Source organism: Macrobrachium rosenbergii, chromosome 56 (assembly GCF_040412425.1).
Source record: "Macrobrachium rosenbergii isolate ZJJX-2024 chromosome 56, ASM4041242v1, whole genome shotgun sequence".
In the NCBI taxonomy this organism is placed as follows: domain Eukaryota; kingdom Metazoa; phylum Arthropoda; class Malacostraca; order Decapoda; family Palaemonidae; genus Macrobrachium; species Macrobrachium rosenbergii.
This window is the reverse complement of record NC_089796.1, coordinates 25,722,787-25,749,521: the sequence shown is the minus strand read 5'-3', so window position 1 is coordinate 25,749,521 and position 26,735 is coordinate 25,722,787. Positions and strand designations below refer to the sequence as shown.

Sequence of the window (26,735 nt, the reverse complement as noted above, 5' to 3'; positions counted from 1 at the left end):
CATGTCCAGAGACCACTCCGTCTCCAACGGAGTATTCCTGGACAGGGAATCCGCCACCACGTTCCGCCCCCCCCTAGGTGGGTGGCTGACAGGTGCCAGCCGTGCTTGTTCGCTAGGGAGAAGATAGCAACCATTACTTGGTTTACTCGGCCTGATTTGGAGCCGCCTGTTGATGCAATGAACTACCACTGCGCTGTCAATACCAACCTGATATGAATCCGGTTGGGGGCGGATTTTCTTCAGAGTTAGAAATACCGCCATAGCTTCCAGGGTGTTTATATGGAACTGCTGAAACATTGTGGACCACGTTCCTTGTACTTTTGTTTTGGAGAATATCCCCCCAGCCGCTTAAGGAAGCGTCTGTGTGAACTACTAGTGCCGGAGGGGGAAATTGAAGCGGAACTGTATTGGACAAGCCTTTGACCGAGGCCCAAGGCCGCAATCTTGTCTTTAAGATTTGAGGGATAGAGGAGACCTTGTCTCTGAGCTTGACATTGGCTCGACTCCGCCACACTCTGTTTATGTCTTTTAACTTCGCTTTTAACAGCAGGTTTGTCACTGAGGCAAACTGAAGAGACCCAAGGACCCTTTCTTGGGACCGGCGGGATGCTGATGGATTTTTGAGAAATCTCCTGGTGAGAGATGCTATCTCTTTCCTCTTGGGAGGCGGAAGGGACAGCGTGTGAGATGACAGATCCCAGTTGAGACCCAACCACTGAAACCGGAAGTCCGGAGTCAGGCGGGACTTTTCTGTTCAGTTGGAAACCCAATGACTCCAGGAAACTGATGACTATGGACGTGGCTTTTTGACACTCCGGAACTGTTGGTGCCCAAATAATCCAGTCGTCCAAATATGCTGCTAGGGATATCCCTTGAGACCGGAGTTGCTGTACTACCGTGTCCGCCAGCTTTGTGAATATCCTGGGCGCATGTTCAGACCGAAGGGCATGACCCTGAAGGAGTAGGCCTGATTCCCGAGTCTGAAACCGAGGAACTGAGAGAAGTTCCGCGCAACCGGGGCGTGATAGTAAGCGTCTGAAAGATCGATAGAGGTGGTGACGGCTCCACGCGAAGTAGAGTCCGTGCCTGAGCTACCGTAAGCATGCGAAATTTGTCGCATTTTATGTAGCGATTTAGACGCGATAGATCCAGGATCACTCTTTGTTGATCGGAGTCTTTTTGGGAAACAGTGAATAACCTGCCTTGAAACTTTTAGGTGCCTTACTTTCTTTATTGCTCGTTTGTTGAGCAATTCTGTCACATAATCCTTTAGGACTTGATGTGGGTGGCTGGTAAAACCTGGTTAGAGGAGGAGGGTTTTTGATCCAGCTCCATCCCAGGCCTTTGGACACAATGCTGTGTGCCCAAGGGCTGAAGGTCCATTGGTCCCTGAACCAAAACAGGCGACCGCCTACCTGTGTTCTCTCAGTGGGAGGGGGCGGGTTTATTCCCCTACCACGTCCAGGTCTTCCTCTTGGGGTGGTATTGGGCTTTCCTCTGAGGGGTTTACCTCTTCCTCCCCTTGCAACCCTATTAAGGCCGTGAAAATAACCACGGCCTTCATATGTGGGGTTATATGCCGGTGAGGCCACATATGAGGGTGCAGCTGGTTGGACCAGCACGTACTGCTGTGGGTGGGCCTTAGAAGTGGAAGGCTGTGCCACTGCCGAGACCGGGGCGGCTTGACTACCGCCTGGTGGTGAGTCCTCTTATGCCTCCTGAAACGCTTGCCTCCTCTCGATTGGGGGCGGCGATTCTGGGGTCTTACGTTTGTAGGCTGAAATACCCCAGCGAGAACGAAGACTTTGGTTGGCCCGATGTAGCCTCAGCCATAACACTTGTGACCTCCTCTTCAGGGAAGAGGTTAGGTCCCCAAATCGAACTTTTAACGAGCTTGTTAGGCTCGTGACGGATAGTTGCATCGGCGAAGATGAACTTCCTACATTCCAGTCTGGCCAAAATAAACTCAGATAAGTCAGACTGGAAGCCTCGCCAGCAAGGACTTAGCCAAGACCTGAAAGAAGGCTCGTCCGAGCAGGAGACGGCCGTGGCTTCCAGTGAGGCATCACGGAGTTCAACGACCGGGCTAACTTAACCCGAGCATCAAACTCCGCTTTCAAAGAGTTTCCGGCAGCTTGGGGAGCTGCTCGCTAAATTGCGTGGAGGCGCAAAAGGGGTCCAGCTTCCCGACCGTGAAAGTGGACGGGCGTCTGTCCAGAACTCATTACTTCCTGGGAATACCAGGAAGTAGGGTCTGTCTCCCTCAGCTGAGGTACCGAATACCCTCAAAGCACGCTCGGGTCGTAGCCAGAGCGACTTTGTCCAAGCAAGGGGTGGGAAGGTTGTCTCCCAGGGCGAACATGGTGAAGTTCCCCTTGAAAGGAGTCAACCGTGTTATCTGCCTGCCACTCCGTCAGAGTGCGCAGGAGAGCCGACTGAGCTTGGTCCCTAGGGACGATGACAGTCTCCTAGGAACCTTGTCCGACCAATCCAGGCTTCCTCCGTGAGCCTCACGAAGCCTGGATAAGGGGGCAGGAGATCGGGGAAGAACTCCAGTTCCTCCAACCGTCTCGTGCCAAGACCATCAAGAGTTAGCTTGCCATCATGTTGGATGGCCCGAGAGCGAACCGCCAAGGGTTACCGACATCAAACGGCGGAGGTCCGCAGTGTCGGGATAACATACTGTGGTTCGGCTGGGGTGGATGAGCCATTCCTTCCAGTATATTATCATGACTGGCAAGCTTCTCTGAGATTTTGCTAAATCTCGAGTCCAGGTCCTCCGTGAAAACTGTTTGTACAGTTGGTTAGCAAAGGCCTCTGCATCAAAGCAGGTTGGCGAGGAGGGCTAGGTTTTGCAGCCCTCTTACTCGCGCCTTTGCTGGAGGAACCAGACTTGCTCCCGGAGGCTACAGGTCCTGAGACCTTAGCCTTCGACGGGGAAGGGCAGTGCCTTCTTGGAAGACGAGGACTTGAAGCCCTTCGCCTTCCATGAAGTCTTCAACTTCAACTTGGGGATAGCAGATGGAGCTCTATCACCCAAGGAGGAAGACTTCACAAAACCTGAAAATGAAGAAACAGATGAAGCAGGGGAGTCAAATAATGGGGGCCCGCCCAACAACCTCACCTACCTCACCACTTACCACCTGGTCCTGCTCTACATTCATCGGTTCCAGGTCGAGATTAATAGCGCGACGTCCTCCGAAACCTCCGCGTAGAGTATCCGCCGCTTGGGGTGGCTGGGTCTCATCCCGGATCTGCTGGATGATGGGGGTGGCCAGATCTTCAGGCACTGCGGCCGCCACCCGTGCGCGCGCCATGGTGAAAGCAAGTCCCTCAACCTGGCGTCGTCGAGGACGTAGGGCTTCCCCGACGGAACGTTTCTTCCAAACCCAGCCACCCAGGCCCGGAGGGATTCCAAGGCAGACTTCTTGGAATTTTCATCCGCCTGTAAAAAACCAACAATTAGCTAAGGATACGAAAACCATTCCGGGGCCTCATAGCAATGTATAATATACAATATGAGAATGATGTAGAGACTGTCACTTACCAACTCGTCCTGGACAGTTGTGCAGAGAGCAAAGCAAATCTCACAACCATCAGGTGCCAAACGATCAGGTCATCAAGGCGGACCGCACAACCAGCGTGGGTCCGACAAACTACGTGACCGTAGGGTTGTTGGAGAGAGGCGGTGCACCCTGCTCCTCACAGCGAACAGTCTGTAAGAAGAAAAGTACATGAACCTCCCACCCTAAGCAAAATAAAGCTGGCAAGGCCGGAAATTCAACTGCAACCGAATACTCCGGCGGAGAAGAACTCCCTAACATAAACTGTGCCAATAAGCTCTAAATCACTCAGAGAGGAAGGTAGGATTTCAGACCCGGAGTACTCCGGGAATGAATGGGAGAGAGACCAGGAACTAACCATAAGGGTTGCCAGTAAAATAACGGCGGAGACCCCTGGTATAGGCCGGACTCACTATTATATATATAAATGAATAAAGGAGAGTACTCCTGTAGATAACTGACTTATCTAAAAATTATAAATAAAAACAGTAATAAGTGATGGTAAGAACCCCAGAGGACGGAGGGATCCGTTCCCCTATAATGAAAAAACCTTCCACCCTTACTTCCCGCCGAGAACGAGATGGGTAACTGCTCATATGTTCAAAACATAGGGTGAAGCAATTAATATATACCCTATCAACGTAAAACCGACGGAGAGTGAACAGTGACTCGAAACGCATTCGAGTAAACAAACCACCAACTCCAATACAGCGATGCTTAGGGACAATATGGGAGGGAGCGAATCCTCAACCAACAAAAAGAAGTCCCGAACTCGGAGAAAACGCCATCTAGCGTCACCCGCACGAGCAAAGCAAGGCTGGAAAGGAGGAGTGGGGAGGGGGAGGTAAGGTAGGCCACCAGAAGGGAACAGGAGACGGGGAGAAGCTCACCCGGCTCAACTGCATCGTTCCTCCCAGACCATGAATCTTAGAGGGGGGAAATGACTGGAAGCAACCAACCCAAGCCCGACTCTAGTTAGGCGAAGCCTAATATGGACCTAACCTAAGTATAGGCTAGGACGAGAAGAGTAAAAGGGACCGAGGAAGAAACTGGGAGAGAAATTTTGAGCCGAGAACCAGCCGGGATCGAAAATGGCAGGCAAGGGGCGACTAGCCTAGAGGAAACACATCCAAGGAGAGCTCGATTCCCCCAATTGGAGGAAGAGAACCAAGGGGCTCACTCTGCCCACCGAAAAACGATCCCGGAGGAAAACAGCAACAAAACTCCCTCAACCTGAACTCCTCACCCAGGGCCAAGGGAAGGAAGCTAACAAGCCTACTCCAAAACATAACCAACACTCATAAAAACTAAAATGTGCTCAACAGAGAGCGTAGCCTACCACGGGAAGCGGTTAGATCTGAGGCTGCCGCCAACACCCGAGGTAAACCACTGAACAAAAACAAATAAAAATAAAACTACAAGAGAGCACCATCTTCAATCAAAATTAATTAGCCTAGTAAGACCAAAACAAAAGGAACCCAGCCTGGGGGGGGGGTACCTAGACGGGGCATCACTCCCACCAAGGCCAGTAGGCCAATGATCGTAATTCATACGCTGGGAGCCACCGCAAGGAACCACCAGGAAGGGAACCAAAGGGGGAAATAATCTATAACGACAAGGAGACGACTCCAACTGAAAATAACAGAAGGAGACGCCTCGCGTCGACATGGCTGGCTGGGGACGCCGTGGCAATAATAAGATCTCGATATTTATGAAAAATACGAGACTATAACAGCCAAAAATAGAACAAAACCCCACAAGAAGATGGTACTTAACTTGAAATAGTAAAGCTGCTCGATGCCATCGTTAAAGCAGTAGAAAATCCAAATAATGGAGAGCACACACAAAACAATCCGAAGATTCACGTGCTAGAAAATGGAATGAGGTAGGTGGCGCTGGTGTCGCCGTCCTGGCGGGTGTTTGGTGTGGGGGCTGTAACGGCTCACCGCTCTGTTCCGGGATTTTGATAAGGAGCGATCTTTCGAGTAGGTTTCCGTGGTAGTGGTAATTCACTCACCCTTCTTATACCGACGCCTTCCAAGAAGACGCTCGACTGGGGGTAGTAACCCAGCTTTCCTGAAAGCTCTTTTTCTCTGGTATATCTAGCATTGTTATACCTAGAAATTGTGCTGTAATGGAATTTCACCGGCTGACACGGGACTGGACTCAGAAATATATATATATATATATATATATATGTATTATGTATGTATATATATATATATATATATATATATATATATATATATATATATATATATATATGTATACTGTACATATATATTTATGTATGTATATATATATATATATATATATATATATATATATATATATATATATATATATATATATATATATATATATATATATATATATATATATATATATATATATATATATATATATATATATATATATATATATATATATATACACACACATCACATCTTGAAGGAAGCAGTAGGGAAAGGCATCCTAATCATCTACAGTTTATTTCCAATGCCTACGTTTAAAGTGACAAATTCCAAGTTGCATTTTCAAGGCTATAAAATATAATATAATTTGCGAACATGAGTACCAAATTAATGCAATGGCAACAGCTCTTTATGTAGTAAAAATATTTAAAACAAAACACCTCATTCCAAGACAAGTCAATAATAAGTAAAAGGAGTTCACTAAAATCTTAAAACAACCTACCTATATGAAAGAGAGAGCAAGACTAACATAAATAAATAAAAACAGTGAGGAAAACCAGTTGCCCAAACTAGGCTATAAACAATTTCACTGAGGACGATTGAGTATTTAACAACGATACAGTCTTCTTGATAATTATGGATTCTAGGATGGTTAAGTCGTTGTTCTGCACTTGATGTAAGATGGAAAAATTCCTGTTATCAGTATAAGTTTTACATAATTTTGAATGATTTCGTATATTTGATTGCTCAGGATTAGATAACCTGCTACCTGTTTTGTGACTTATGCCCCTGTGGGAATCTATGAGGACCTTCAACAGCCTCCTCATGCATCTCACGTATATCCTTCGTGATGTATACTTGAGCCTCAGCTCCGGCCCTTATGTGTATATATATATATATATATATATATATATATATATATATATATATATATATATATATATATATATATATATACTGTATGTGTATATATACATGTGTGTGTGTGTGTGTGTATGGATATATATATATGTATGTGTATATATATATATATATATATATATATATATATATATATATATATATATATATATATATATATATATTATATATATATATATATATACATATATATATATATATATATATATATATATATATATATATATATATATATATATATATATATATATATATATATATATATGTATGTATGTATATGTATGTATATGTTATTTGTACCCTCCTCAGTTGCCCTTCTGGTAGTTGATCTATCCCCAGCAAGAACAGTAGATTCTAGCTACAGAGGCTGATTCAAACAGTAGGTGAGGAGAGGTAGACCTCATGAGTTTGTGACAGGTCATAGGCCTGAGTGATAGCATTTTATTTTTTTAATCAAAACAGCAGAAGTGCATCTTGCGCAAGTAAATCCATTTTTGAAAGTGCAGGTTTGTATCCTATGAAAAACACAAGTTACTTTTAAAATTTGTCATTTTTGGCCAATAATTGTCAATTTTTCTTAGAAATGGTCTTTCTTTCAGCGGAGCAACAAATACATGGATGCAAAATTGAAGGCCCTAAAAGCTCGTAATGAATACATTCTCTCTATGGATTCTGCCAATGCTGCAATCCACAAGTACTTTGTTGAAGATCTGTCGGACATTGTTGATGTGAGTAATTGGCATTACTAGTTAGTTGATGGCATCTCTTACGTAGAATGTAGTTTGGCGTATTTTTAAAGTAACTTTTCACTGTTATTTTGAAATTTAATTATCAGTTGATTACGAAAATACTGTACAGTCATTACAACTACTACATAATTCATTAGAGATATTTTGTAGGTTAACTTATTCTGCTAGTGTGTACATAAGTAGAGGTGTTTCTGTTTACATTTGTTTTCACTCTCTGCTTCATTGTTTGATGCACTGTCACCTTCTTTCTAGTGTATGGACTTTGGATTTCACAGCAGCATTGCCAGAGCTTTACTTGCTCATGTATCAGCGCAGGAATGTGTTCGTAGAAGTCTCCAGAGTAGCATAGATGACCTACAGAAGACTATCAACAACCTAGATTCCCGATTAGACAAGCAGCGCTTCCTTGAATACAACAATGCAGCATTTATGTTGCCAAAAAAGTTCGAGTTCCAGGGACATAAAGGCGATGAGGTGGGTGCATACAGTATCCTTATTATATGGTGAAACCAAAAGTTATCCATGATATAGTAATATATTTTTTTTTAGAGGCCGGCAGTATTTCTGTGTCAGTCATAAGTCTTAATGATGTCAGAATAAGTACTTATTTTTAACTTGGCATAGTTGGTAAAGAATTTACCTTTGATGATTGTGCAGTTTATTTAATTGAACGGCCACTGTCATGGTGCATGTGTGTGTGTGTTTAATCATTTGGTGAATTCATTGCTATTCATTGTAAGGAAATAGTGTAGTTTTGCTTCTGTAGATGCCAAAATTGAGCAGTGCTTTTATACAGGATAAATTACAAACAGAAATACCTTAACCAAACTTTACATTTATATTAATAACAAAGTAATACATGGCAATTGTACAACATGAAGTTCAGTTCAAAGTAATAGCTAAGTGCATTGCCATTGCAGTATACACTCTTCTTCAGCCAAATGTGTAGTAGGAATAGTTAAGAAAAATATACAATTACTGTAATTGCTAGGTAAGCAGAAAACCTTTTTTGAGCAGTCATTCATGAATTAGTAATTTTATTGTCTGTCTTTGACTCTGGCAAAAAATGAGCCATGATAATTTGCAGAAAATTTGCATTCTACTAAATCTAAGCTATTGGTCATCATAGTACAGTACAGCATTTATAAAATGTGACATTGTAGATTATTTTATAAAATTTTTAGACAGTTTTTGTTTTTAGAAATAACAAAACATACCATTTGTTAAAATAATTACAACATTAATTTATATTTGAAAAGTAATTCTGAATACATAAAAATTTATTTTAATAACACCAGTAGGCCTCATTTTCCAGAAACTAAAAGCTTAAATTGAGAAATATACAGTAGCACCAGATTTGCAAAATTGCAAAATGCCAACAGACCTTATAACTTATAAAGAGTTGACACTTTCATTTCACAAAAATTGTTACATTGGGCCCACATACATTAGGAGAATAAAAACTCACCAAACTCAGAAAGGTATTTGCAGGAATTGAAAAGCACAAGAAATCAGTAAATGTAATACTTGAGAAATCAACACACTCCATAAATTTGCCAGAAATTAACAGAATTGCCATGCTGCATGAATATGTTGTTTTACATTTGATGAATAATAATTGGTAGATATAAATTGTTTTGATTGTGTTTTGATGGGTAAGAGGCAGCCTAATAATTAAAGTCTGGTTGTAGCTTTGTTGTGAAGTACAATGTGAGAACACAGTAATATGTAACTTGTTGTGACTGTAGCCAGTGTGTGATTAAAAGAAAAACTTAAATCTGGTTTTCAGTTCAGACTCAGGCAAAAGTGTGTTGGAATCTTATATTATTTATTAAACCAAGTGGAAACTAAAAGAGTTATAATGCCCACCATAATGCTTCATGTTGAAATTATGTTAACTGTCTAAAGTTTTCAAAGACAATCCATATAAATGCTTTGGCTGTAACATTGTAGTTACTGAATTGACACTAAAGAAATTGCTTTGCTTTTAGTAGGTATTTTGAAACAACTATGGAATTAAACATTTCAAATTTTTTGTCCTTTGATTTTATTGTACATGAACTTTTCATGATCAGGCTCTTGTAAGATAAATATAAACAACATACATCCTCACTGAATATGTATGCTGTATGAGATATTTATGTAGGATATTAGCAATGATTTGTGGTATGTGATACATCCTGTGTTATCTGATTATGTCTGTTACATTCCTAGTAACTTGATTTGAAATGCCTACTAGAACATGAGAGCATATAGCAGTGTAAATTGCTCTGTAGAATGCTGTAGAAGGTTGTTTTAAACATAAATTTTTAGAATATACAGTGCTTAGAAAAGATGTCGAAATTAACTATCAGTATGTTACAGCGGTACATTTACAAAAGCTGCCAAGGGGTAATTTTATGATTTCTGCTTTCTCAATCTAGATATGCACATGTATGTGGAGTAATAAACTAAAGGTATTGTATCAAAGCATGGTATTAATTCCTTTGTTTTTATGCATGGTATACCATTTTATTCTGCAGTAACCACTGTTAATTGTTCATGGATGTATGAGTGTGTTTGGGGAGTGTTTAGTAGTCTTTGGCAGGCACTGTCACATTGCAGTGCCAGACTCATGATGATTTGAATGCAACACAGGTGAACCAGGTTATTGTGAATCGACAAGTGCAAGAGGAGATGGAAAAACGATACGCCCATCTTGTCAATCGACTGACAAGCCTCAAGACAGAGTCAGAGGAGACGTGGAAGACGATAGAAACTGCAGAAAAGACATTGATGGAGATGATCAACACGAGAGATTATGATGTCGCTCACTACTTTGTTGATGAACCAAGACCAGATAATAAACAACCAGAGTCAATGCTTATCAAAATGAAGGCAGACCGTCAGGAAACTGAAGATTTCTATTTGGGGGTAAGCCATTTTGAATGCTTTTTCATTAATTTTTAGGTTTTATGAAATGGATATTGCAATTTGAGAATTTTAATAGGAAAAGATCTGAATTGGTAATATATCACCAAAAATAATTTTTGTCTTAGAGTAACTTATATAATAATAAAGTATTTCAAAAATTTTATATCATCTGTCCCCTAGGGAAATAACAACATTGAGAATTTCGGGGGTAAACAGTTAATTTATCATTCTTATTTTTCTTTTATGTTTGGAGTTGTTTACTGAAGGTAATTTCATTGCATCCAGAAATTCAGGGAATATACTGTGGGAAGCAACTTGATATGCAGATTACAAGCCAGGTATGAGTTAATGCGCAGGGCCCTGGGAGCTGAAAATCAGAATACATCATCTCCTACCCCAACAAGGTACTGCAAAGGGTATTTTTTCATGTTATATTGGCATAAGTTAAATAACTGTGTTGTAGCACTTTCTTAGGTTTTGTAGAACTCTTAATGATTTTCAAGATACTGAGTGATGTCAAGTGTTTCTAGTTTCTCATTAGAAGTAGCTCTTGTCATGATTTAGGAGAAAAGTGTACTATATGTGGGCAGTTTCTCATTTTGTAGTTTCTCATCACAAAAAATAAGATACAGTGCTCCCCCACTTTTTTGTGGGGATAGGTTCCAGAACCCACCACAGGAATGCAAAATCCCCTCAAAAAACACTTATAACTGCCAAATACCCTGTACCCCTTAAACTAAAATGCTTACAACTGTACTAAAATGCTTACAACTGTCTATTTTAAAAGTTCACTACCTAATTTATTAGTTCAAACAAAAATATACCTTTAATTATCATACAAAAACAATTTAATATCAATTCAAACAAAAGTACACCTCCAAACCATCATCCCAAAACACCCTAAGTCATCTTAGATTAGTACCCCTTTACAACTGTTACTCTTATGTATATACGCCCCCTAAAATGCTTATAACAGTGATTTACAAATTTTTAAATATTAATATTAATGTAAACACAACAAAGTATGTGTAAAATTTTTAATACAAATTAAATAAATCTTTAATACAAAATAAGTCTGTCTGTCTTACAGAACATTTGACAACTGTATACATAACCATAGCTGCTTTCTCCCATAGTATTGAAGTTGTCCTGTTTTCTTTATATATTGGTAAAAACAATTAAAATTATCACTATTTCGCTTTTTTTTGTAGAGCAACACTGTTTATTCACTAAATACTGTAGTTTTTCATATTGTGTTTGTGACTAAGTACAGATTTTTATGATAAAAATAATTTACACTGTAGTAATGTATCTATTAAGCTCTTTCCAGGTTGGACCCCAGACTGAGCATAACAGGTGTACGATTTTCTCTCTCTCTCTCTCTCTCTCTCTCTCTCTCTCTCAGTTCTGCATTGGATGGGTTGGTATTGTTCTCAGCTAGCACTCTGCTGGGCCTGTGTTCAACTCTCCGACCGGCCAATGAAATTTATTTCTGGTGATAGAAATTCATTTCTCGTTATAATGTGGTTCGGATTCCACAATAAGCTGTAGGTCCTGTTGCTAGGTAACCAATTGGTTCTTAGCCCCGTAAAATAAATCTGATCCTCTGGGCCAGCTCTAGGAGAGCTGTTAATCAGCTCAGTTGTCTGGTTAAGCTAAGGTATGTCTCTCTCTCTCTCTCTCTCTCTCTCTCTCTCTCTCTCTCTCTCTCTCTCTCTCTCTCTCTCTCTCTCTCTCTCTCTTTAAGGGTTATGTAAGATGTATTTAAAATGATATTACTGTAAAGTGTTTTTGGATGACAGAGCATATTGTACAAATATTTAAAATATTTGCTAATTATTTTCATTTTATTTTCCAGTCTGCTTTTACTGGAAAATGAAATAAAAATAATTAGCAAATATTTTAAATATTGTACAATATGCTCTATCATCCAAAAACACTGTAAGGTAATATAATTTCAAATACATCTTACATTACCCTTAAAAAGAGAGAGAGAGAGAGAATCGAATAGAATCGAATCGAATCGTACACCTGTTATGCCCAGTCTGGGGCCCAACTTGGAATGACCTTAACAAATACACTGTAAATCATAATAAGTAGACTGTAAATCATTTTTATAATAAAAATCAGTATTTAGTCAAGAACACAATATAAAAAAATACAGTAATCAATGAATAAATAGTGTTGCTCTACGAAAAAAAAAAGCAAATTAGTGATAATTTTATAGAAAAATCCACGAATTGGTGAAAGTTCCCACAGAAAAGTGGAAGATATGTTCCACAAAAATCCACAACAAAATGAAGTGTGAAAAAGCTGAGTAGCACTGAGTGCTCCCCCATTTTACGCAGGAATGGGTTCCAGAACCTACTGCGAAATGCAAAAGTCCCCTCTAAAAATGCTTATAACTGCCAAATACCTTGTACTCCTTAAAATAAAACACTTATAACTGCCTATTTTAATATTACACTGCTTAATTTGATAGTTCAAACAAAAATGTACCTTAAATTATCATACTAAATTTCATATTTCAAGCAAAAATACACCTAAAACCATCATCCCAAAACACCTAAAGTAACCATACATTACACTATTTTCCTACTACTGTGACTCTTAAGTAGGCTATATACACCCCTAAAATGCTTATAACTCCCTATTTTAACAGTTCATTGCCAAACTTGATAGTTCAAACAAAAATATACCTCATCCCAGAATACCCTAATATCATTTCAAAGTCATTTTGCAAAAGTAAGTTCAAGCCTACAGCGGTTACTCTTAAGTTTCCCCTAACATTCAGACACGCGTTTTCTTTGGCCTACATAACTTTGCGCGTCATTCTGTTCATACTGTAAATGCACTGGGCACATATTTTACATATATTTTCCTATGTTGTAAGATGATTTTGAAATTATATTTACTGTAGAGTACAGGTACGTATTTTAGGATAGTACTACTGAATAGAGCGTATCTAAAATACGTGGGTAGCTTAGATCGACCAGACAAGTACATACCTCCGAACAGAATGTTAGGTTTGTTAATTACATCATGTTAGTATTTTAGTGATTATGTAGAAATACATTTATGATAAAAAAAATTATTTACTACAGTAAGTTGTCATTAATCATTGTAATGATATTATTAATATCATTTTAAAGTCATCTTTTAAACTTTACCCTTAAGAATATATACGTACAAGAGAGAGAGAGAGAGAGAGAGAGATTTCAGTATCATTCATGGCTATTTTATTAAACCACCAAATGGGCAACATAATAATAGTAATAGTGATAATAATGCTAAAAGATTCACAATTTTGTGAAAAACAATCTGTGTAATAAAAATCCACAATTATATAGTAAATATATTACTATGTAAAATAAACAAAGACTTTTGAACACTTGAACGGCATTCCTCATCAGTGCTAACGTTAGCACTGATGAGGAACACCATTATTATTATTATTATTATTATTATTATTATTATTATTATTATTATTATTATTATTTGAAATTAGTACTTATTACAAGGTAAATCATTTGTTGATTATACAAGCATGTTTAGTACTCACCATCTCCCATAAATTTATTAAAAAATTCTTGTGCCATCTCTCTCTCTCTCTCTCTCTCTCTCTCTCTCTCTCTCTCTCTCTCTCTCTCTCTCTCTCTCTCTCTCTCTCTCAGTATACATATATTTTAATGAAAAAATACAGTAATTAGTGAATACACAGTGTTGCTCTCTGAAAAAAGAGAATTAGTGATAATTTTAGAGATACGGTAGTGAAATTTCCCCCACGGACAAGTGAACGATGTGTTCTACAAAAATCCACAACAAAAGGGTGAGGGACACTGTGTAGCTTGAATTTCCATTATGAATATCAGCAGCCATTATTCATGTTTACAATATCTGCATCAGTGTACTGTTCTGGTGTTCAGACCCTATAAACAGAAAGTCTTATGTAAGAACATTAGTGATGATGATGTTAATAATATTCTCAAGTATATAAGTATTAAGATTTAAAATTATAAAGTAGATTAACCATGGAAGTAGGGTTAGGAGGGTTCCTTATATGTAGAAGCAATTTTATGCCATAAATCAGTAGGTTTTCTTTGGTTGTAATGGTTTTGCCTGGGAAACTTGAGGAAAATATCCAACAGAAGAGGAAGTAATTCTCATTGTTTCATCAACACAGGAATCTGGAAAACAAACCTCGTCGACGGCGCATTGGTCGTAATCCTCTGATGGGCCAGCCCAAGCTATTTGGTGGTTCTTTGGAAGAGTATCTAGAAGCTACAGGCCAAGATATACCACTTATTATGAAATCCTGTATCAGGGTTATTAATCTCTATGGTATGTAATAATGTATGTGGTTTTTGTTGAGGTTAGTTTTTATGAAATTTGGCAGACTGTATCAGAGTAATTTTATATAAATAAATGTTGGTCTTTGTCAAGGACCAGCACTGAGGCCTTTTTTTTTTTTTTTTTTTTTGTATTAGTAAAGGAAGACCCTCCAAAGAAGTATAGGAGCAGCCCTTGTTAGCTGCTTTCTCTACATGGTCTGGCATTAATGGTAGAGTCAGAGCAACAAGTCATAGAAAATGTTTGGAAGATGAATGAATGGGATATACTATAGGAGAAAAAAAATCATTGTAAGCTTTATAGTGATCTGTAAGGGACAAAAGGAAAGGGTACTGTCAGGAAAGTAACTATCTGGATGCTTAGGGAAGGTTTTTGTGTATGTGTGCGTGAGATGGGGACACAATACTATGCATTGAATATAACATATATTGTCATAAGAGATATCCAGGGTTTCAAAATATAGATGCATTAAAGAATTTTCAATGTCTGATACATATAACATCATCTTGTGGTGGAAGGGCACACTTTAAAAGGGAGAACATTTCTGTAACCTTGGAGAAATACTGGTGTGTGAAGCATGCACTAATAGGGCAGTAAGAAAAAGAATATTAACTGCTTGGATGAAATGGAAAGGGGGAGTTAGACTGCTGGTAAATAAGAGTATAGTATCCCACTAATAGTGCAAAAATAAATTATACATGTATGATACTTAATATTCTACCGAGTATAGACATGGGCACTTATGGAGGAAGTTTTTAAGACATCGTCTTCTTTTTCTTCAGCTTTGCCCAATTTTATATGGGATTGCTGTATCCTATCAGCCTGTCAGACTATGGAGAAAAACAGAAAGAACTTTAACCGGTATTTATGGACTTGGAAAAAGTATTTGACCATGTACCAAGGCAAGAAGTATGGAGTTATTTGAGGGTGAAGGGTGTTTCTGGAAAATATGTTAAGGTGGTGTAAGATATGTTTGCTCAGGCAACTACACAATTAAGTAACTGTTGGAACTACATGAAACTTCAGAGTGAGAGTTGGTCTCCATCTAGGATCAAATCTTAACCCCTTAAATTTTCGACCTTGTGATGAATGTTATAATATCAGATGTCAGAGAGGAGGTCCCTTGGGGTGCTCTGTTTGTTGATGACATAGTGTTGATAGACAGGAGTAGAGATGGAATTGAGCCTAAGGTAGAAAGGTGGAGACAGGCACTTGAAGATCGAGGTCTGAAGATAAGGAAGATAAAGACTGAGTATCTGTGGATGGGAGGAGAAGGAAGACAGAGAACAGTGAAATTGGGTCAGGATGACATCAAGAAATTCAAAACCCTTAAATATCTAGGATCAAACATGACTGACAATGGAGATATAGACTCTGAAATCAACCACAGAATATGGGGTGCTTGGATAAACTGGAGAAGGTTGTCAGGGATATTGTGCGACAGAAGGATTAGTGCTAAGGTTAAAGGAAAGTTTATACAAGTGTGGTCAAACCAGCAATGGTTTTCTGAGCTGAGATGTGACTGATGAAGAAAGGTCAAGAACAGAAAATGGATGTGGCAGAGGTGAGGATGTTGAGATGCATGTGTGGAGTCACAAGAAGAGGCAGGATCAGAAATAAATTTATTAGAGGAACAGTTAAGGTAGGGGAGGTATCAAAGAAGGCTCAGGAAGGAAGACTACAGTGGTTTGGTCATGTGGGTAGAAGATCATGTGTGTAAAAGGGTTATGAGTATGGAGGTGGAGGGAAGGAGAGGAAGAGGAAGGCCCAAGTCCAGATGGAAGGATAAAACAGCAAATGACACAGGAGAAAGGTCTGAGAAGTCACAATGCATTGGACAGAGGAAGGTGGAGAAGGCTGATAGCAAGTTTTTAAGAAATGTTGCTACAAAATGCAGATTCATGGCTTGAGTATTATGTGAAGATCAGATTACAAATGAGGAAGTTGCAGAGAGATTTAGTATCTCCAAGAAGGAAATTAAATTGAGGCTTGAAAGATTTAGCAGTTTTAACATGCAACGAGAAGGGCTGAATAGTAGTTAGAATAGTAGTAGATATGAAAATGATATGACAGAGGCCAGAAAATCATGGTTAAAGGACAAGATAGATACCTGGACCACATGGGAATCCAGACAGAAAGTTCACAAGACATAAAAGTTAATGGAACCCATCTTACATCTAAAACACATAAAGTGGAAACATGCTGTGTTCATGTGATAATGATAATGACTACAATTTCGACTAGCTGACATCCTGGCGATATAACAATGACAGTAGTAAGTGCTAATTGGTATATCCTTTTCCTATAGCAACATTTTAGACCATTGTAGTAAATATGTACAGAAGATGGGTTTAATATATTTCATCCCCTTGTCCTTAGAGAAAAGTTGATTATTTAATTTTTTTCCAGGGTTACATCATCAAGGGATTTTCAGAGTATCTGGGTCTCAGCTAGAAATCAATAATTTTCGTGAGTCGTTTGAGCGTATGGAGGATCCCTTAGCTGATGTTACAGATGCATCTGATATCAATAGTGTAGCAGGTGTTCTAAAACTTTACTTCAGGGAACTTCGGGAACCTCTGTTCCCTACTGTGTTCTTTGATCAGTTCATGGAAATTGCTCGTAAGTTCTCTCTCTCTCTCTCTCTCTCTCTCTCTCTCTCTCTCTCTCTCTCTCTCTCTCTCTCTTTAAGTGGATCTTAGCTGTGATTCACATTTTTCATTTGATTTTTTGAACAGTGAAGTCTCATGTTTCATTTCAACTGTCAATATATTAGTTAGGCTTGACAAGTATATAAAAACTTCTAAATGTAGGTTTTTTATCCTTTGCTTCTTTTGATTATAGTTTAATACTTGATAGAATTCTCAGTGCCATGTCACCACATTGATAATTTGTAAGTACAGTAATAAAATTGTCTTTCAATTTTCCCCTTAACAGAGTTGGAAAAGAAACATGATTTTGTCATGAAGATGAGAGATGTGGTAACTAGTCTTCCTCGACCGGTATTTGTTGTTATGCGCTACCTCTTTGCATTCCTTAACCAGTAAGTTTTTTTTGTCTTCCATATGTTTTTCTCTTATAATGTTTGTTTTAAGCTTTAAAAGAATTTAGGCACTATAACAACGATAAAATAATGTGCAATATATCACGATATTTTATCAGGAATCCAAGCTATTTTTTAGTGTAGATAAAATCTAGATTTGTAGTTACTGTTGCAACCAGGTAATAGCCCTTGCTTATATGGAATTTGGTGTAGAATCTCTCAGGCAGGGACTCATTCCTGTTAGTTTTCAGGTGAAAGATGATACAGTATTCATATGGAACAAGCCCACAGGGACCATTGACTTGAAATTCAAGCTTCCAAAGAATATGGTGCTCATTAGGAAGTAAGAGAAGGTAAACAGAATTACAGAAAGAAGAGATCTCACTTATTAAAAAGAAAAATATAAATTAATAAATAGGTTAAAATGTATTCAGATGCAAGGAGGATAGCATTAGGGTAGTAATGCATTGCATCTTCGTGTGAACTTTTGAAGTTCCAACTGCACGACATCCTCAGGGAGACTGTTCCACAGTCCAATGGTGTGAGGAATAAAAGACCTCTGGAACTGAGAAGTTTGACAGCGAGGCACATTTACTGCATATTGGTGCTGTTGTTCAGCAAATCTGGTTGCTCTTGGCAAGAATAGGGAATCAGGGATCAATTTTGAATGTGAAAGATCTCTTTTAAAATACAACTTATGAAAAAGTAACAAACGAGACCATCCATTGATGGTCCAAGTCATAATTGCTAGTATTAGGAAACAGAAACCTACCACCACAAACCACTCTATCTAAAAGAGATAAAGCTCTGGCAGAAGCAGACATCCACAACAGAGAACAGTATTCTAGTACAAAGGAAGCAAAAATGACCTAAAACAGGTTGCATTGATTTTATCACTTACAAATATATGAGGCCTTACGAACAGTACCTAACTTTCATATGGCACTTGCTGAAACTTTCATTGGATGTATCTTAAAAGTAAGATGTGAGTCAAAAGTTACACCTAGAATAGTTAAAGCTTCAGACTCATTCAACAAAGTGCTGTCCACCTGAAGGGGAGGATGGGGTAGAAAATCTGTGTGAGATCTGTTAATCAATAGTGTTTTTGTTTTACTGGAGTTTAGCCTCATACCCCACCAACTACACCATTCACTGATCCAGTCCATGTCCCAGTTAAGGCTGCGGGCAGCTCCTTTTCTCATAAGTGGAGACTTTACCATGCCCGCAAGTGTTGTATCATTCGCATACTGAACAATCTTGTTTTCCAGGCCAACAACCATATCACTTGTATACACCAAAAATAATAGTGGATCAAGAATACTATCCTGTGGAACTCCGGACACAATAGGTCTTAGTTCACTAAAGATCCCATCAACAGCAACTTGCTGCTGCCTACCTGTAAGGAAATCTTGAAGTAATATGCACCCATTCCAAGATTCTGAAGTTTATAAACAAGTGCCTTATGATGTACTGAATCGAAAGCAGCACTAAAATCTATTTTAATTACTCTGCACTCAAAACCTTTATCAAGGTTTTCTTGCAAATGGCATGTCAAGCCTAAAAGAGCATCACAGGTACCTAACTGCTTTCTGTATGCAAATTGGCTATCAGCTATCAATCCATTAGATTCCACATACTTATATAGTGGCTTAAAAATAAGCTTATCAGCAACTATGGAGAGCACAGGGAGAATAGAAATTGGCCTTTAGTTACTGCAGTCTTCAGATAGGTCACTCTTTGGAACAGGCACTCTATTACTAAGCGTGTGCCCATTCACAAAGATACTACGTCGACATAAAAATCCGTAGAATATACTAATCTTGGTAGACAACACACTAGAAACTTTTTAAAAAAACAAAGGAAAGAAACCATTAGGCTCTTCTCCAGCCAGCTATCAAGATTATCCAGAATTTTCTTAACATCCCTAGAGTGAAATGCAAATTTTGTAAGAATAGGTTCAGGCTGACAAGTATCAGGGAGAGGGACATCCTCAGCTGATTGCTTAGCTTCAAAAGCTCAATGAAGTGGTTCAGCCTCTCCCAAGGGCCAGTAACCAATTTACCATCATCTGTTAGTAGTGGTGGAATGGAAGGTGAACCTGACCCAAAGATAGATGATGCCAATTTGGTCCACCACTGATGAGGCTGAGTAATTCCTTCAAGTTTCCTCTTCAAAGTATTATTGTAATTTTTCTCAGCTGTATGGTAAGTTCCACTCATAGCATGGTGAGACTTAAAAGTAGTATAATTTTCATTTGAACGATTTCATCTCCATGTATTGAATTTGGTCTGTTTACGATGGTGTCTAGAGTAAAAAAATAAAATACAATATGCATAGGCCTATGTGTAAAAACATACATTACTCATATTTGCTTTCATTAAATTGTAGTAATAGATTAAACCCACTGTTGGATTGGGTTGTTTCTTCTGGAAAGAGAACCACATTGAAGTAATATTATCTCATCTTCAGATGTGAAGCACTCATTTGATCCATGGGTACTGTATTTTACAACCAAAAATCCTTGAGAGAAATTTATCAGATTCCTCAACGTTATTCATTTATCCAGCCATTAGGTTTTTCAGTAGTTTTAGAGTCAAGTGTTACCTCAATAGTCTGGTTAACTAATTATATATAATAGTAATACTAATAATGATGATAATTATTATTTGGAATTGATCTTTCCTACTGTTAAAGTTAGCTTATATCTTTATGCCATTAGGTGTGATCAGTGTTCAAAGTAATCATGTTTCACACCAGGTGAAGTTTGAATGTTTATGTTCTTGTCAGAATTCTTCATGCTGTGTCCTTGTGCATACAATGTGAATCGGCGGTAATAATTTTTACTATTTCTTGCTGATTTTCTCCAGTATGATATTGCAATTGTTTTCTGCTTTTGCAATATGTCATCTACAGCAAGCAGAGAAATAAGGATTAGGCTGTATAGGAACAAATTTTGTGTAAACCAAATGTTTTGGTTGTGCATGATGGTCACACTGAGTGTGTGTGTGTGTGTGTTAGTGTTAGCCTACCTGTAGGGGAATGAGTGTGCTTTGTCATCTTGCTGTGAGGAAATAAGGAGTGGTCTGATGAGAGGATGGATAATCTTGTGAATTATCAGAAGATGCAAGAGGCTGATAAATTACAGTGACATTTTGTTAAGGCTGTCAATAAGCATATTCAGTCTTTTCCTTCTTCTATCAGTGTTAACTCTCCTCCACATCCTCCATTGCCTGATTAGTTGATACCTCTCTCACTCCCTCTCTGTGTGGTTCAGGAGAAAAATGATAGGTAAAATGAGGAATATTCTTCTTTTATCAGTTAGACATTTGACCGTATATATTATGGGTGAAGATTGCAGTTACCCCCATAGTGATCGACCTTTTTTGGTTTCCCCGGCAAAAGAGGTGTTAGAGCCTTTGTCTGTCTGTAGCCTCCCCCTCTGTTGCATTGTATTCATCACCTTTTGTATTAATTGCTCTTCCTCTTCTACCACTTATTTATCTAGATTAAACTAGCCTTGTGCTAGACTGGGCTCTTGCTCTTAAAGTGTTGTGCAGATGGCTCCAGCTGTCATCCTTGTTGATGGTGATGTCATGTGAAAACCGTTGGCCTTCTTCCATCAGCCATCTGGTACTTACCACCAACATCCCATAATGTCATAGCTAATGTTCCCTGGTATGTCTCCTTCTCTGGCATTTATCACATCACCATCTTCATCTGTGGATTTGTTGTTTTCTACCATTTCAGTCCTTTCTTTAGACTTATTGGTTTTCAACCCTGATTTGGTTGATTCTGCTTTAGTTTTTAAGTGATTCATAAACCCTGATTTGGTTGATTCTCCTTCAGTTTTTAAGTGATTCATAGTTCATGTTGTTTTTGCTTTCATTCCCTTTTGCCGAAGATGAATCCGTTGATTGGGTGCTCATTTGTATGCCTCTGCCTCGGCTCCTGTCAAAATGAGTAAGAAGTTAAAATTGATTCTAGTAAGGTGTATTTTCAAAAGTCAGTGTCATTTGTAAAAATGGATAAACAGTCAAAAGAGAAAAGGTAGTAAAACTGTTTGAAGTTAATTAGCTCTGCGTCTAACATAAATAGTGTAGTGTGCCCACAACCAACCAACCAAGCAAGGTGATCTCTGAATTGTATCACTTAAAGCTGGTGCTCAGAATGCCACTGTATCAGTTTCCAGTTTTATGAAGCTGCCTAGAGGCCAGTATTGGACATTTCCAGTCATAAGAAATTTGTTCATTTTACTCCCTTTTTGATGGAGTCATTCAGTTCAGCCCTGCAGCCATTTGGAAGGGCAAATGGATGATTTCTGTTGACGTACAAGACGAGTACTTCCACATCCTGGTACATCCTCAGTTGAAGAAGTATCAATCTTTGTTTCTACACAAATACAAACCCTCAGTCTTTACTTATGGGATTAACTTTCAGCGAGCTGGAAATCTGGCTGTTAAACTTTTGCAAGGTGGTTATGGTAATAGTTACTGATGGTAGGGGCAGAAGTACTGCCCACCAAGTCGGAAGGCACTGATGGTAGGGGCAGAAGTACTGCCCACCAAGTCGGAAGGCATTCAGTTCTTCACAGTTTTCTTTTGGCCAGTCTAGTATAGATGTGAGTTTCTCTGTCCTGCCATTCAACCCTCTCTTCTGTTCTTGAATATATTTGTTTTTATAATGTAAACAACCCGGATTTGCGTTCTCACAATTCGTGGACTCAGCAATTCATGGGATTTTCTGTGGAACCTATTAATAAATTATTCATGGGAAAACTCACCCATTCGCAGATTTTTTCATAGAGCAATATTCTGTATTTTCATATTATTTTGTGATTAAATACTGTACTGTACCTACATATATATTTTGATAAAATAATTACAGTACTAATTTTCAAATATTAAAAAAAGGTTTAATAAGATTAAATAACATTTTAGATAATAAAAATTATGATTCTCTCTCTCTCTCTCTCTCTCTCTCTCTCTCTCTCTCTCTCTCTCTCTCTCTCTCTCTCTCTCTCTCTTACTGAGATGAGAGAATTTTTATGCATATGTAACATGTATGTTTATTTGTTTTGTAAGATAAATAAATGATTTACTGATTTTCAAATATTAATATACCAAACACAGCAAAATATCAGTTCATTAAAGAAAATGTAGTGAATTAGTAAGATTTTAGTTCAATATAAATTCTTCCCCTCATCTTTTTCCGAAAGCTTTGGAGCGAAGGGGGTGTGTAACCTGTAAAATATGTCAAATATCTTGACATACTGACTGCAAGGGTAGATGTTGCTGCTCGGTGGTCAAATAAATGCCACTTGGTGGTCAACCCTACAAAGGATACTGAAATCAATCTCTCTCTCTCTCTCTCTCTCTCTCTCTCTCTCTCTCTCTCTCTCTCTCTCTCTCTCTCTCTCTCTCTCTCTCTCTTTGAGGTAGATTTTTTATGCATATGTAACATGTTTATTTGTTTTGTGTACTGTAGTTTTATAGATAAACATGACCTTACATTGTTATTAATTTTTTTCATATTTTCCATGCTATAATTACAACTTCTTGTATTAGTATAGTGAATTATTAAAAATTTTGAACAATTACATATCATTCCCAGTCTTTTTCTCGGATTCTTCAGAGCGGGGGTAAGGGGATGCAAGTGCCTGTCAATTAATTTGACATATTGACATAGACCATGAAGGAGAGGTAATGTTGCCCACAGATGGTCAAGGATTCTGAAATATCTCTCTCTCTCTCTCCCCTTCATCAATCATGAATTTCCATCTTTTGATATCTAATGCAATAATAACTTCTCTCTCTCTCTTTCCAAAGTTATTCTCTTTCATGGTCACAATATGTAAGAGCAAATTCTCTCTCTCTCTCTCTCTCTCTCTCTCTCTCTCTCTCTCTCTCTCTCTCTCTCTCTCTCTCTCTCTCTCTCTCTCTCTCTCTCAAGCCAAAGGATACTCAGAATGTGAGAGATGAATATATAGATAGATAGAAAGGGAGAGTGGTAGATAGAAAGATATACTCTCTCTCTCTCTCTCTCTCTCTCTCTCTCTCTCTCTCTCTCTCTCTCTCTCTCTCTCTCTCTCTCTCTCTTATTGGCTGGAAGGGTTAGCAGTACGTATGTACATATTTTTAAAGGTAAAATGTTTAATTTGACTTTGAAATTATAATAATATAATTTCAAAGATTAATACAGTAATAGGATGTACAGTATTTGATATAGGATGCTATCTTAAGGTATACATTTGGTATCTGAAGTTTCAAGATAGACAGTTATAAGTGTATTTAGTGGGGGGGTTCAACTATTCGCAGATTTTAACTATTTGCGGGGGGTTGTGGTACGCGCCCCCCGTGAACACCAGTGGTTTACTGCATATTGTTTATATTTTTTGTTTATTCTTTGCATATATTTATACATTGAAACATTTCAACATGTTTTACTATGTCTCACTAATGACGTATTAACTTTTTCTTGCTGCGTAACCATATTGACTTGTTTTAGCCTATATAAGCTTAGGAGCCTTTCTCCTTATATATCACTGTACTTCCCTTTTTTTGCCTTTTCATATTTACCCAAACCCGACACCTGTCTCCTTGGTGCTTGTTTCGTGTATTCCGTTTTCTGTATTCACATAATTGTGGAGAGTTGGAGGGATAGTTTCTGTCAATGCCGTCTGTTCTATTTTTATAGAGAGAGAGAGAGAGAGAGATAGTACTAGAAATCCTTTGACACGCTGTGGGCAACGATTGACATATTTGACAGCTTTGCCCTCGCCCCTCTCTTCAAAGGTTTCACAAAAGATCGGGAAATGATATTTGTTTGTTTAAAATATCACATAATTTACTATAGAAATATATAAATTTTGTAATTACAGTTATATTATTATTATTATTATTATTATTATTATTATATTTAATCTTATTAATATTTGAAAATTAGTACTTATTATTAGGTAAATCATTTATTTATCACAAAACAAATAAGCATATACATGTAACCATAAAAATTCTCTCATCTCGGTAAGAGACGAGAGAATTTTTATGGTTCCACGTACTGTATATGTTTATTTGTTTTGTATGATGAATGATTTACCTAATAATAAGTGCTAATATTCAAATATTAATAAGATTAGTAAGATTAAATTAAATAATAATAATAATAATAATTTGGCAGCAGACCCTCCTTTAAACAGGATCTATTAAATATTATTGCTGCTTCAGCTGCATTGATTTTGTAGAAGACTTTTTCTTCTATCATTCTCCAGCAGGAGCTAATAGAGGACTGGCAGATTGCATAGGTCCTTCTGAATTTATACATGGGCTTCAGCGGGGGGTCATGGACGGCGAATTTTGATTGGTTGCAGTTGGCGAACTTCAAGCCAAATTTCTGCAGCGAAGCTCAATCCTGACAGATCTTCGCAACCTGAGAATATCACTCATTCCAGCGTTCCCATTGGCCTGCCGTTGCGTGATGTCATGCCGACTGACATCATTGCTAGTTTGGCTGCTATTGGGCGGAGGATGAGTGATGTCATTATCTACTCTCTCTGTCGAAGTCGGGGGGTTGTCTCAAAGGGCGCCACAACAGACTCCACAAACAGGTCCTTACAGAAGTGTTTAGAATGTAATAATGAAATTACATTGGGAAGTGACTTGTTGGAGCCGTCTAACATTTTCATTCGTGCTTTTATGCACCACTTTAGAAAGCCATAGAGTGCTTCCCATAGGGATCTCATAATACTTTTTGGCCACAACAGCAAAATTGTTCTGAAATCTTTTGGAAGCCTTTTGGTGGCAACTTCCAGAAAGGTGGTAGAGGTTAATTAAGGAGGTGGATCCTAGCATGAAATTCTGCCGAGGCTGTTCCCCCTGAGATTCTTCTCATAGGGGTCCCAAACTACTGTGTAGCTATATCTAAAGGGAGCTTTTTCCTTTTCAAAAGGGAGTTGTAGCATTGCCCATTCCTTGGTGGAATTTTCTGAAACTGGATGACTGCGGCAAATGGTTTTAATTCTGCCATTGTCTCTCATTTTTCAGTCATTATAAAATTCTGAAAATCTGCCTTCACATGATTAATAATTTCGAAAGTGAAGTGACAGAAGGCTAGGGCTACTTGGTGAGCAACTTGGGTCTTATTCAAAATGGAAATAGAAATCCATTTTTTGTCGACCTGGTAAAGGGTGTCTTCTATAGCTTTGAATACTATAGGCACAGGTAAGAGAATGGTTTCTGTTAGTGGTTTCTCCACAGCTGGTGAAGGTGGTACCAGGTGCCATTCTGTATTAGGGAATGCTTCCCTGTCTCTAAATTCTACATGTACAACTTCAATCGTAGTTTTTCTCTCATTAATTGGGTACGTACCATCAGGAGGGAAAATCCACATTGGTGCGTCTCACCAAGGATTGTCAGTATCATCAGGAGTAAGTATTGGAGCCGTTAATATGTTTAGATCTGAAGTTTTATATTCCCAACTGACCATTTTGTTGCTTCCAGTCAGAATTCTAACATTAGACCTTGTTTGGGCAATATTTGTATCTACTCTCACTTTTCGTTACAGGGTTCAGTACTTTTACACTTTGGGGTGTACATGACTGACTTAATTTCCTTTTCGGAATCATGCATCATGTCCCTTATATATTGCCGTTCTGTGGCAAGGACATCTTTGATGTTACTCATAATTTCCTTACAGAATTGATCAAATGCTGCAAATTATGTATCCCTTTTGGGGGAGCTTACGCAGCCTGACTGAGCTTCAACAACTGAACTGTAACTGCCTGTTAACCAAGGGGCAGAAGTCTTGGGTAAGTTATTAGACCCCTCCGAAAATGTGGTCATTTCAGTCAGAGTTTGGTGGATCCTAGTATCTCTTTTGGGAGAAAGATCCTCTTCAGCACCGATAGCTGCATGGGGAATAGAATTTCTTCTAGAAGGTTTCTCCCATGGCTAGCTGAAATTTGTGTCCCTGATCCTTCCGGGTTCAGCAGGGCCACTCCAGTGGC

At 38.4% G+C, this 26,735-nt stretch overlaps 1 protein-coding gene across 20 annotated transcripts in view; it reads left to right on the top strand.

Moving 5' to 3' along the window:
* LOC136836061 (SLIT-ROBO Rho GTPase-activating protein 1-like) overlaps window positions 1-26,735 on the top strand; it is a 797,683-nt gene that overhangs the window by 699,199 nt on the left and 71,749 nt on the right. For 12 of the 20 annotated variants that reach the window (XM_067099977.1, XM_067099978.1, XM_067099979.1 and 9 more), the window contains 7 exons: window positions 7,279-7,407; window positions 7,681-7,902; window positions 10,039-10,341; window positions 10,627-10,745; window positions 14,525-14,682; window positions 17,101-17,313; window positions 17,629-17,734. In XM_067099977.1, coding sequence (XP_066956078.1) covers window positions 7,279-7,407; window positions 7,681-7,902; window positions 10,039-10,341; window positions 10,627-10,745; window positions 14,525-14,682; window positions 17,101-17,313; window positions 17,629-17,734 — 1,250 coding nt within the window. The remainder of the gene's footprint in view (window positions 1-7,278; window positions 7,408-7,680; window positions 7,903-10,038; window positions 10,342-10,626; window positions 10,746-14,524; window positions 14,683-17,100; window positions 17,314-17,628; window positions 17,735-26,735) is intronic. The other 8 variants (XM_067099984.1, XM_067099982.1, XM_067099988.1 and 5 more) reach the window with 1 other exon arrangement.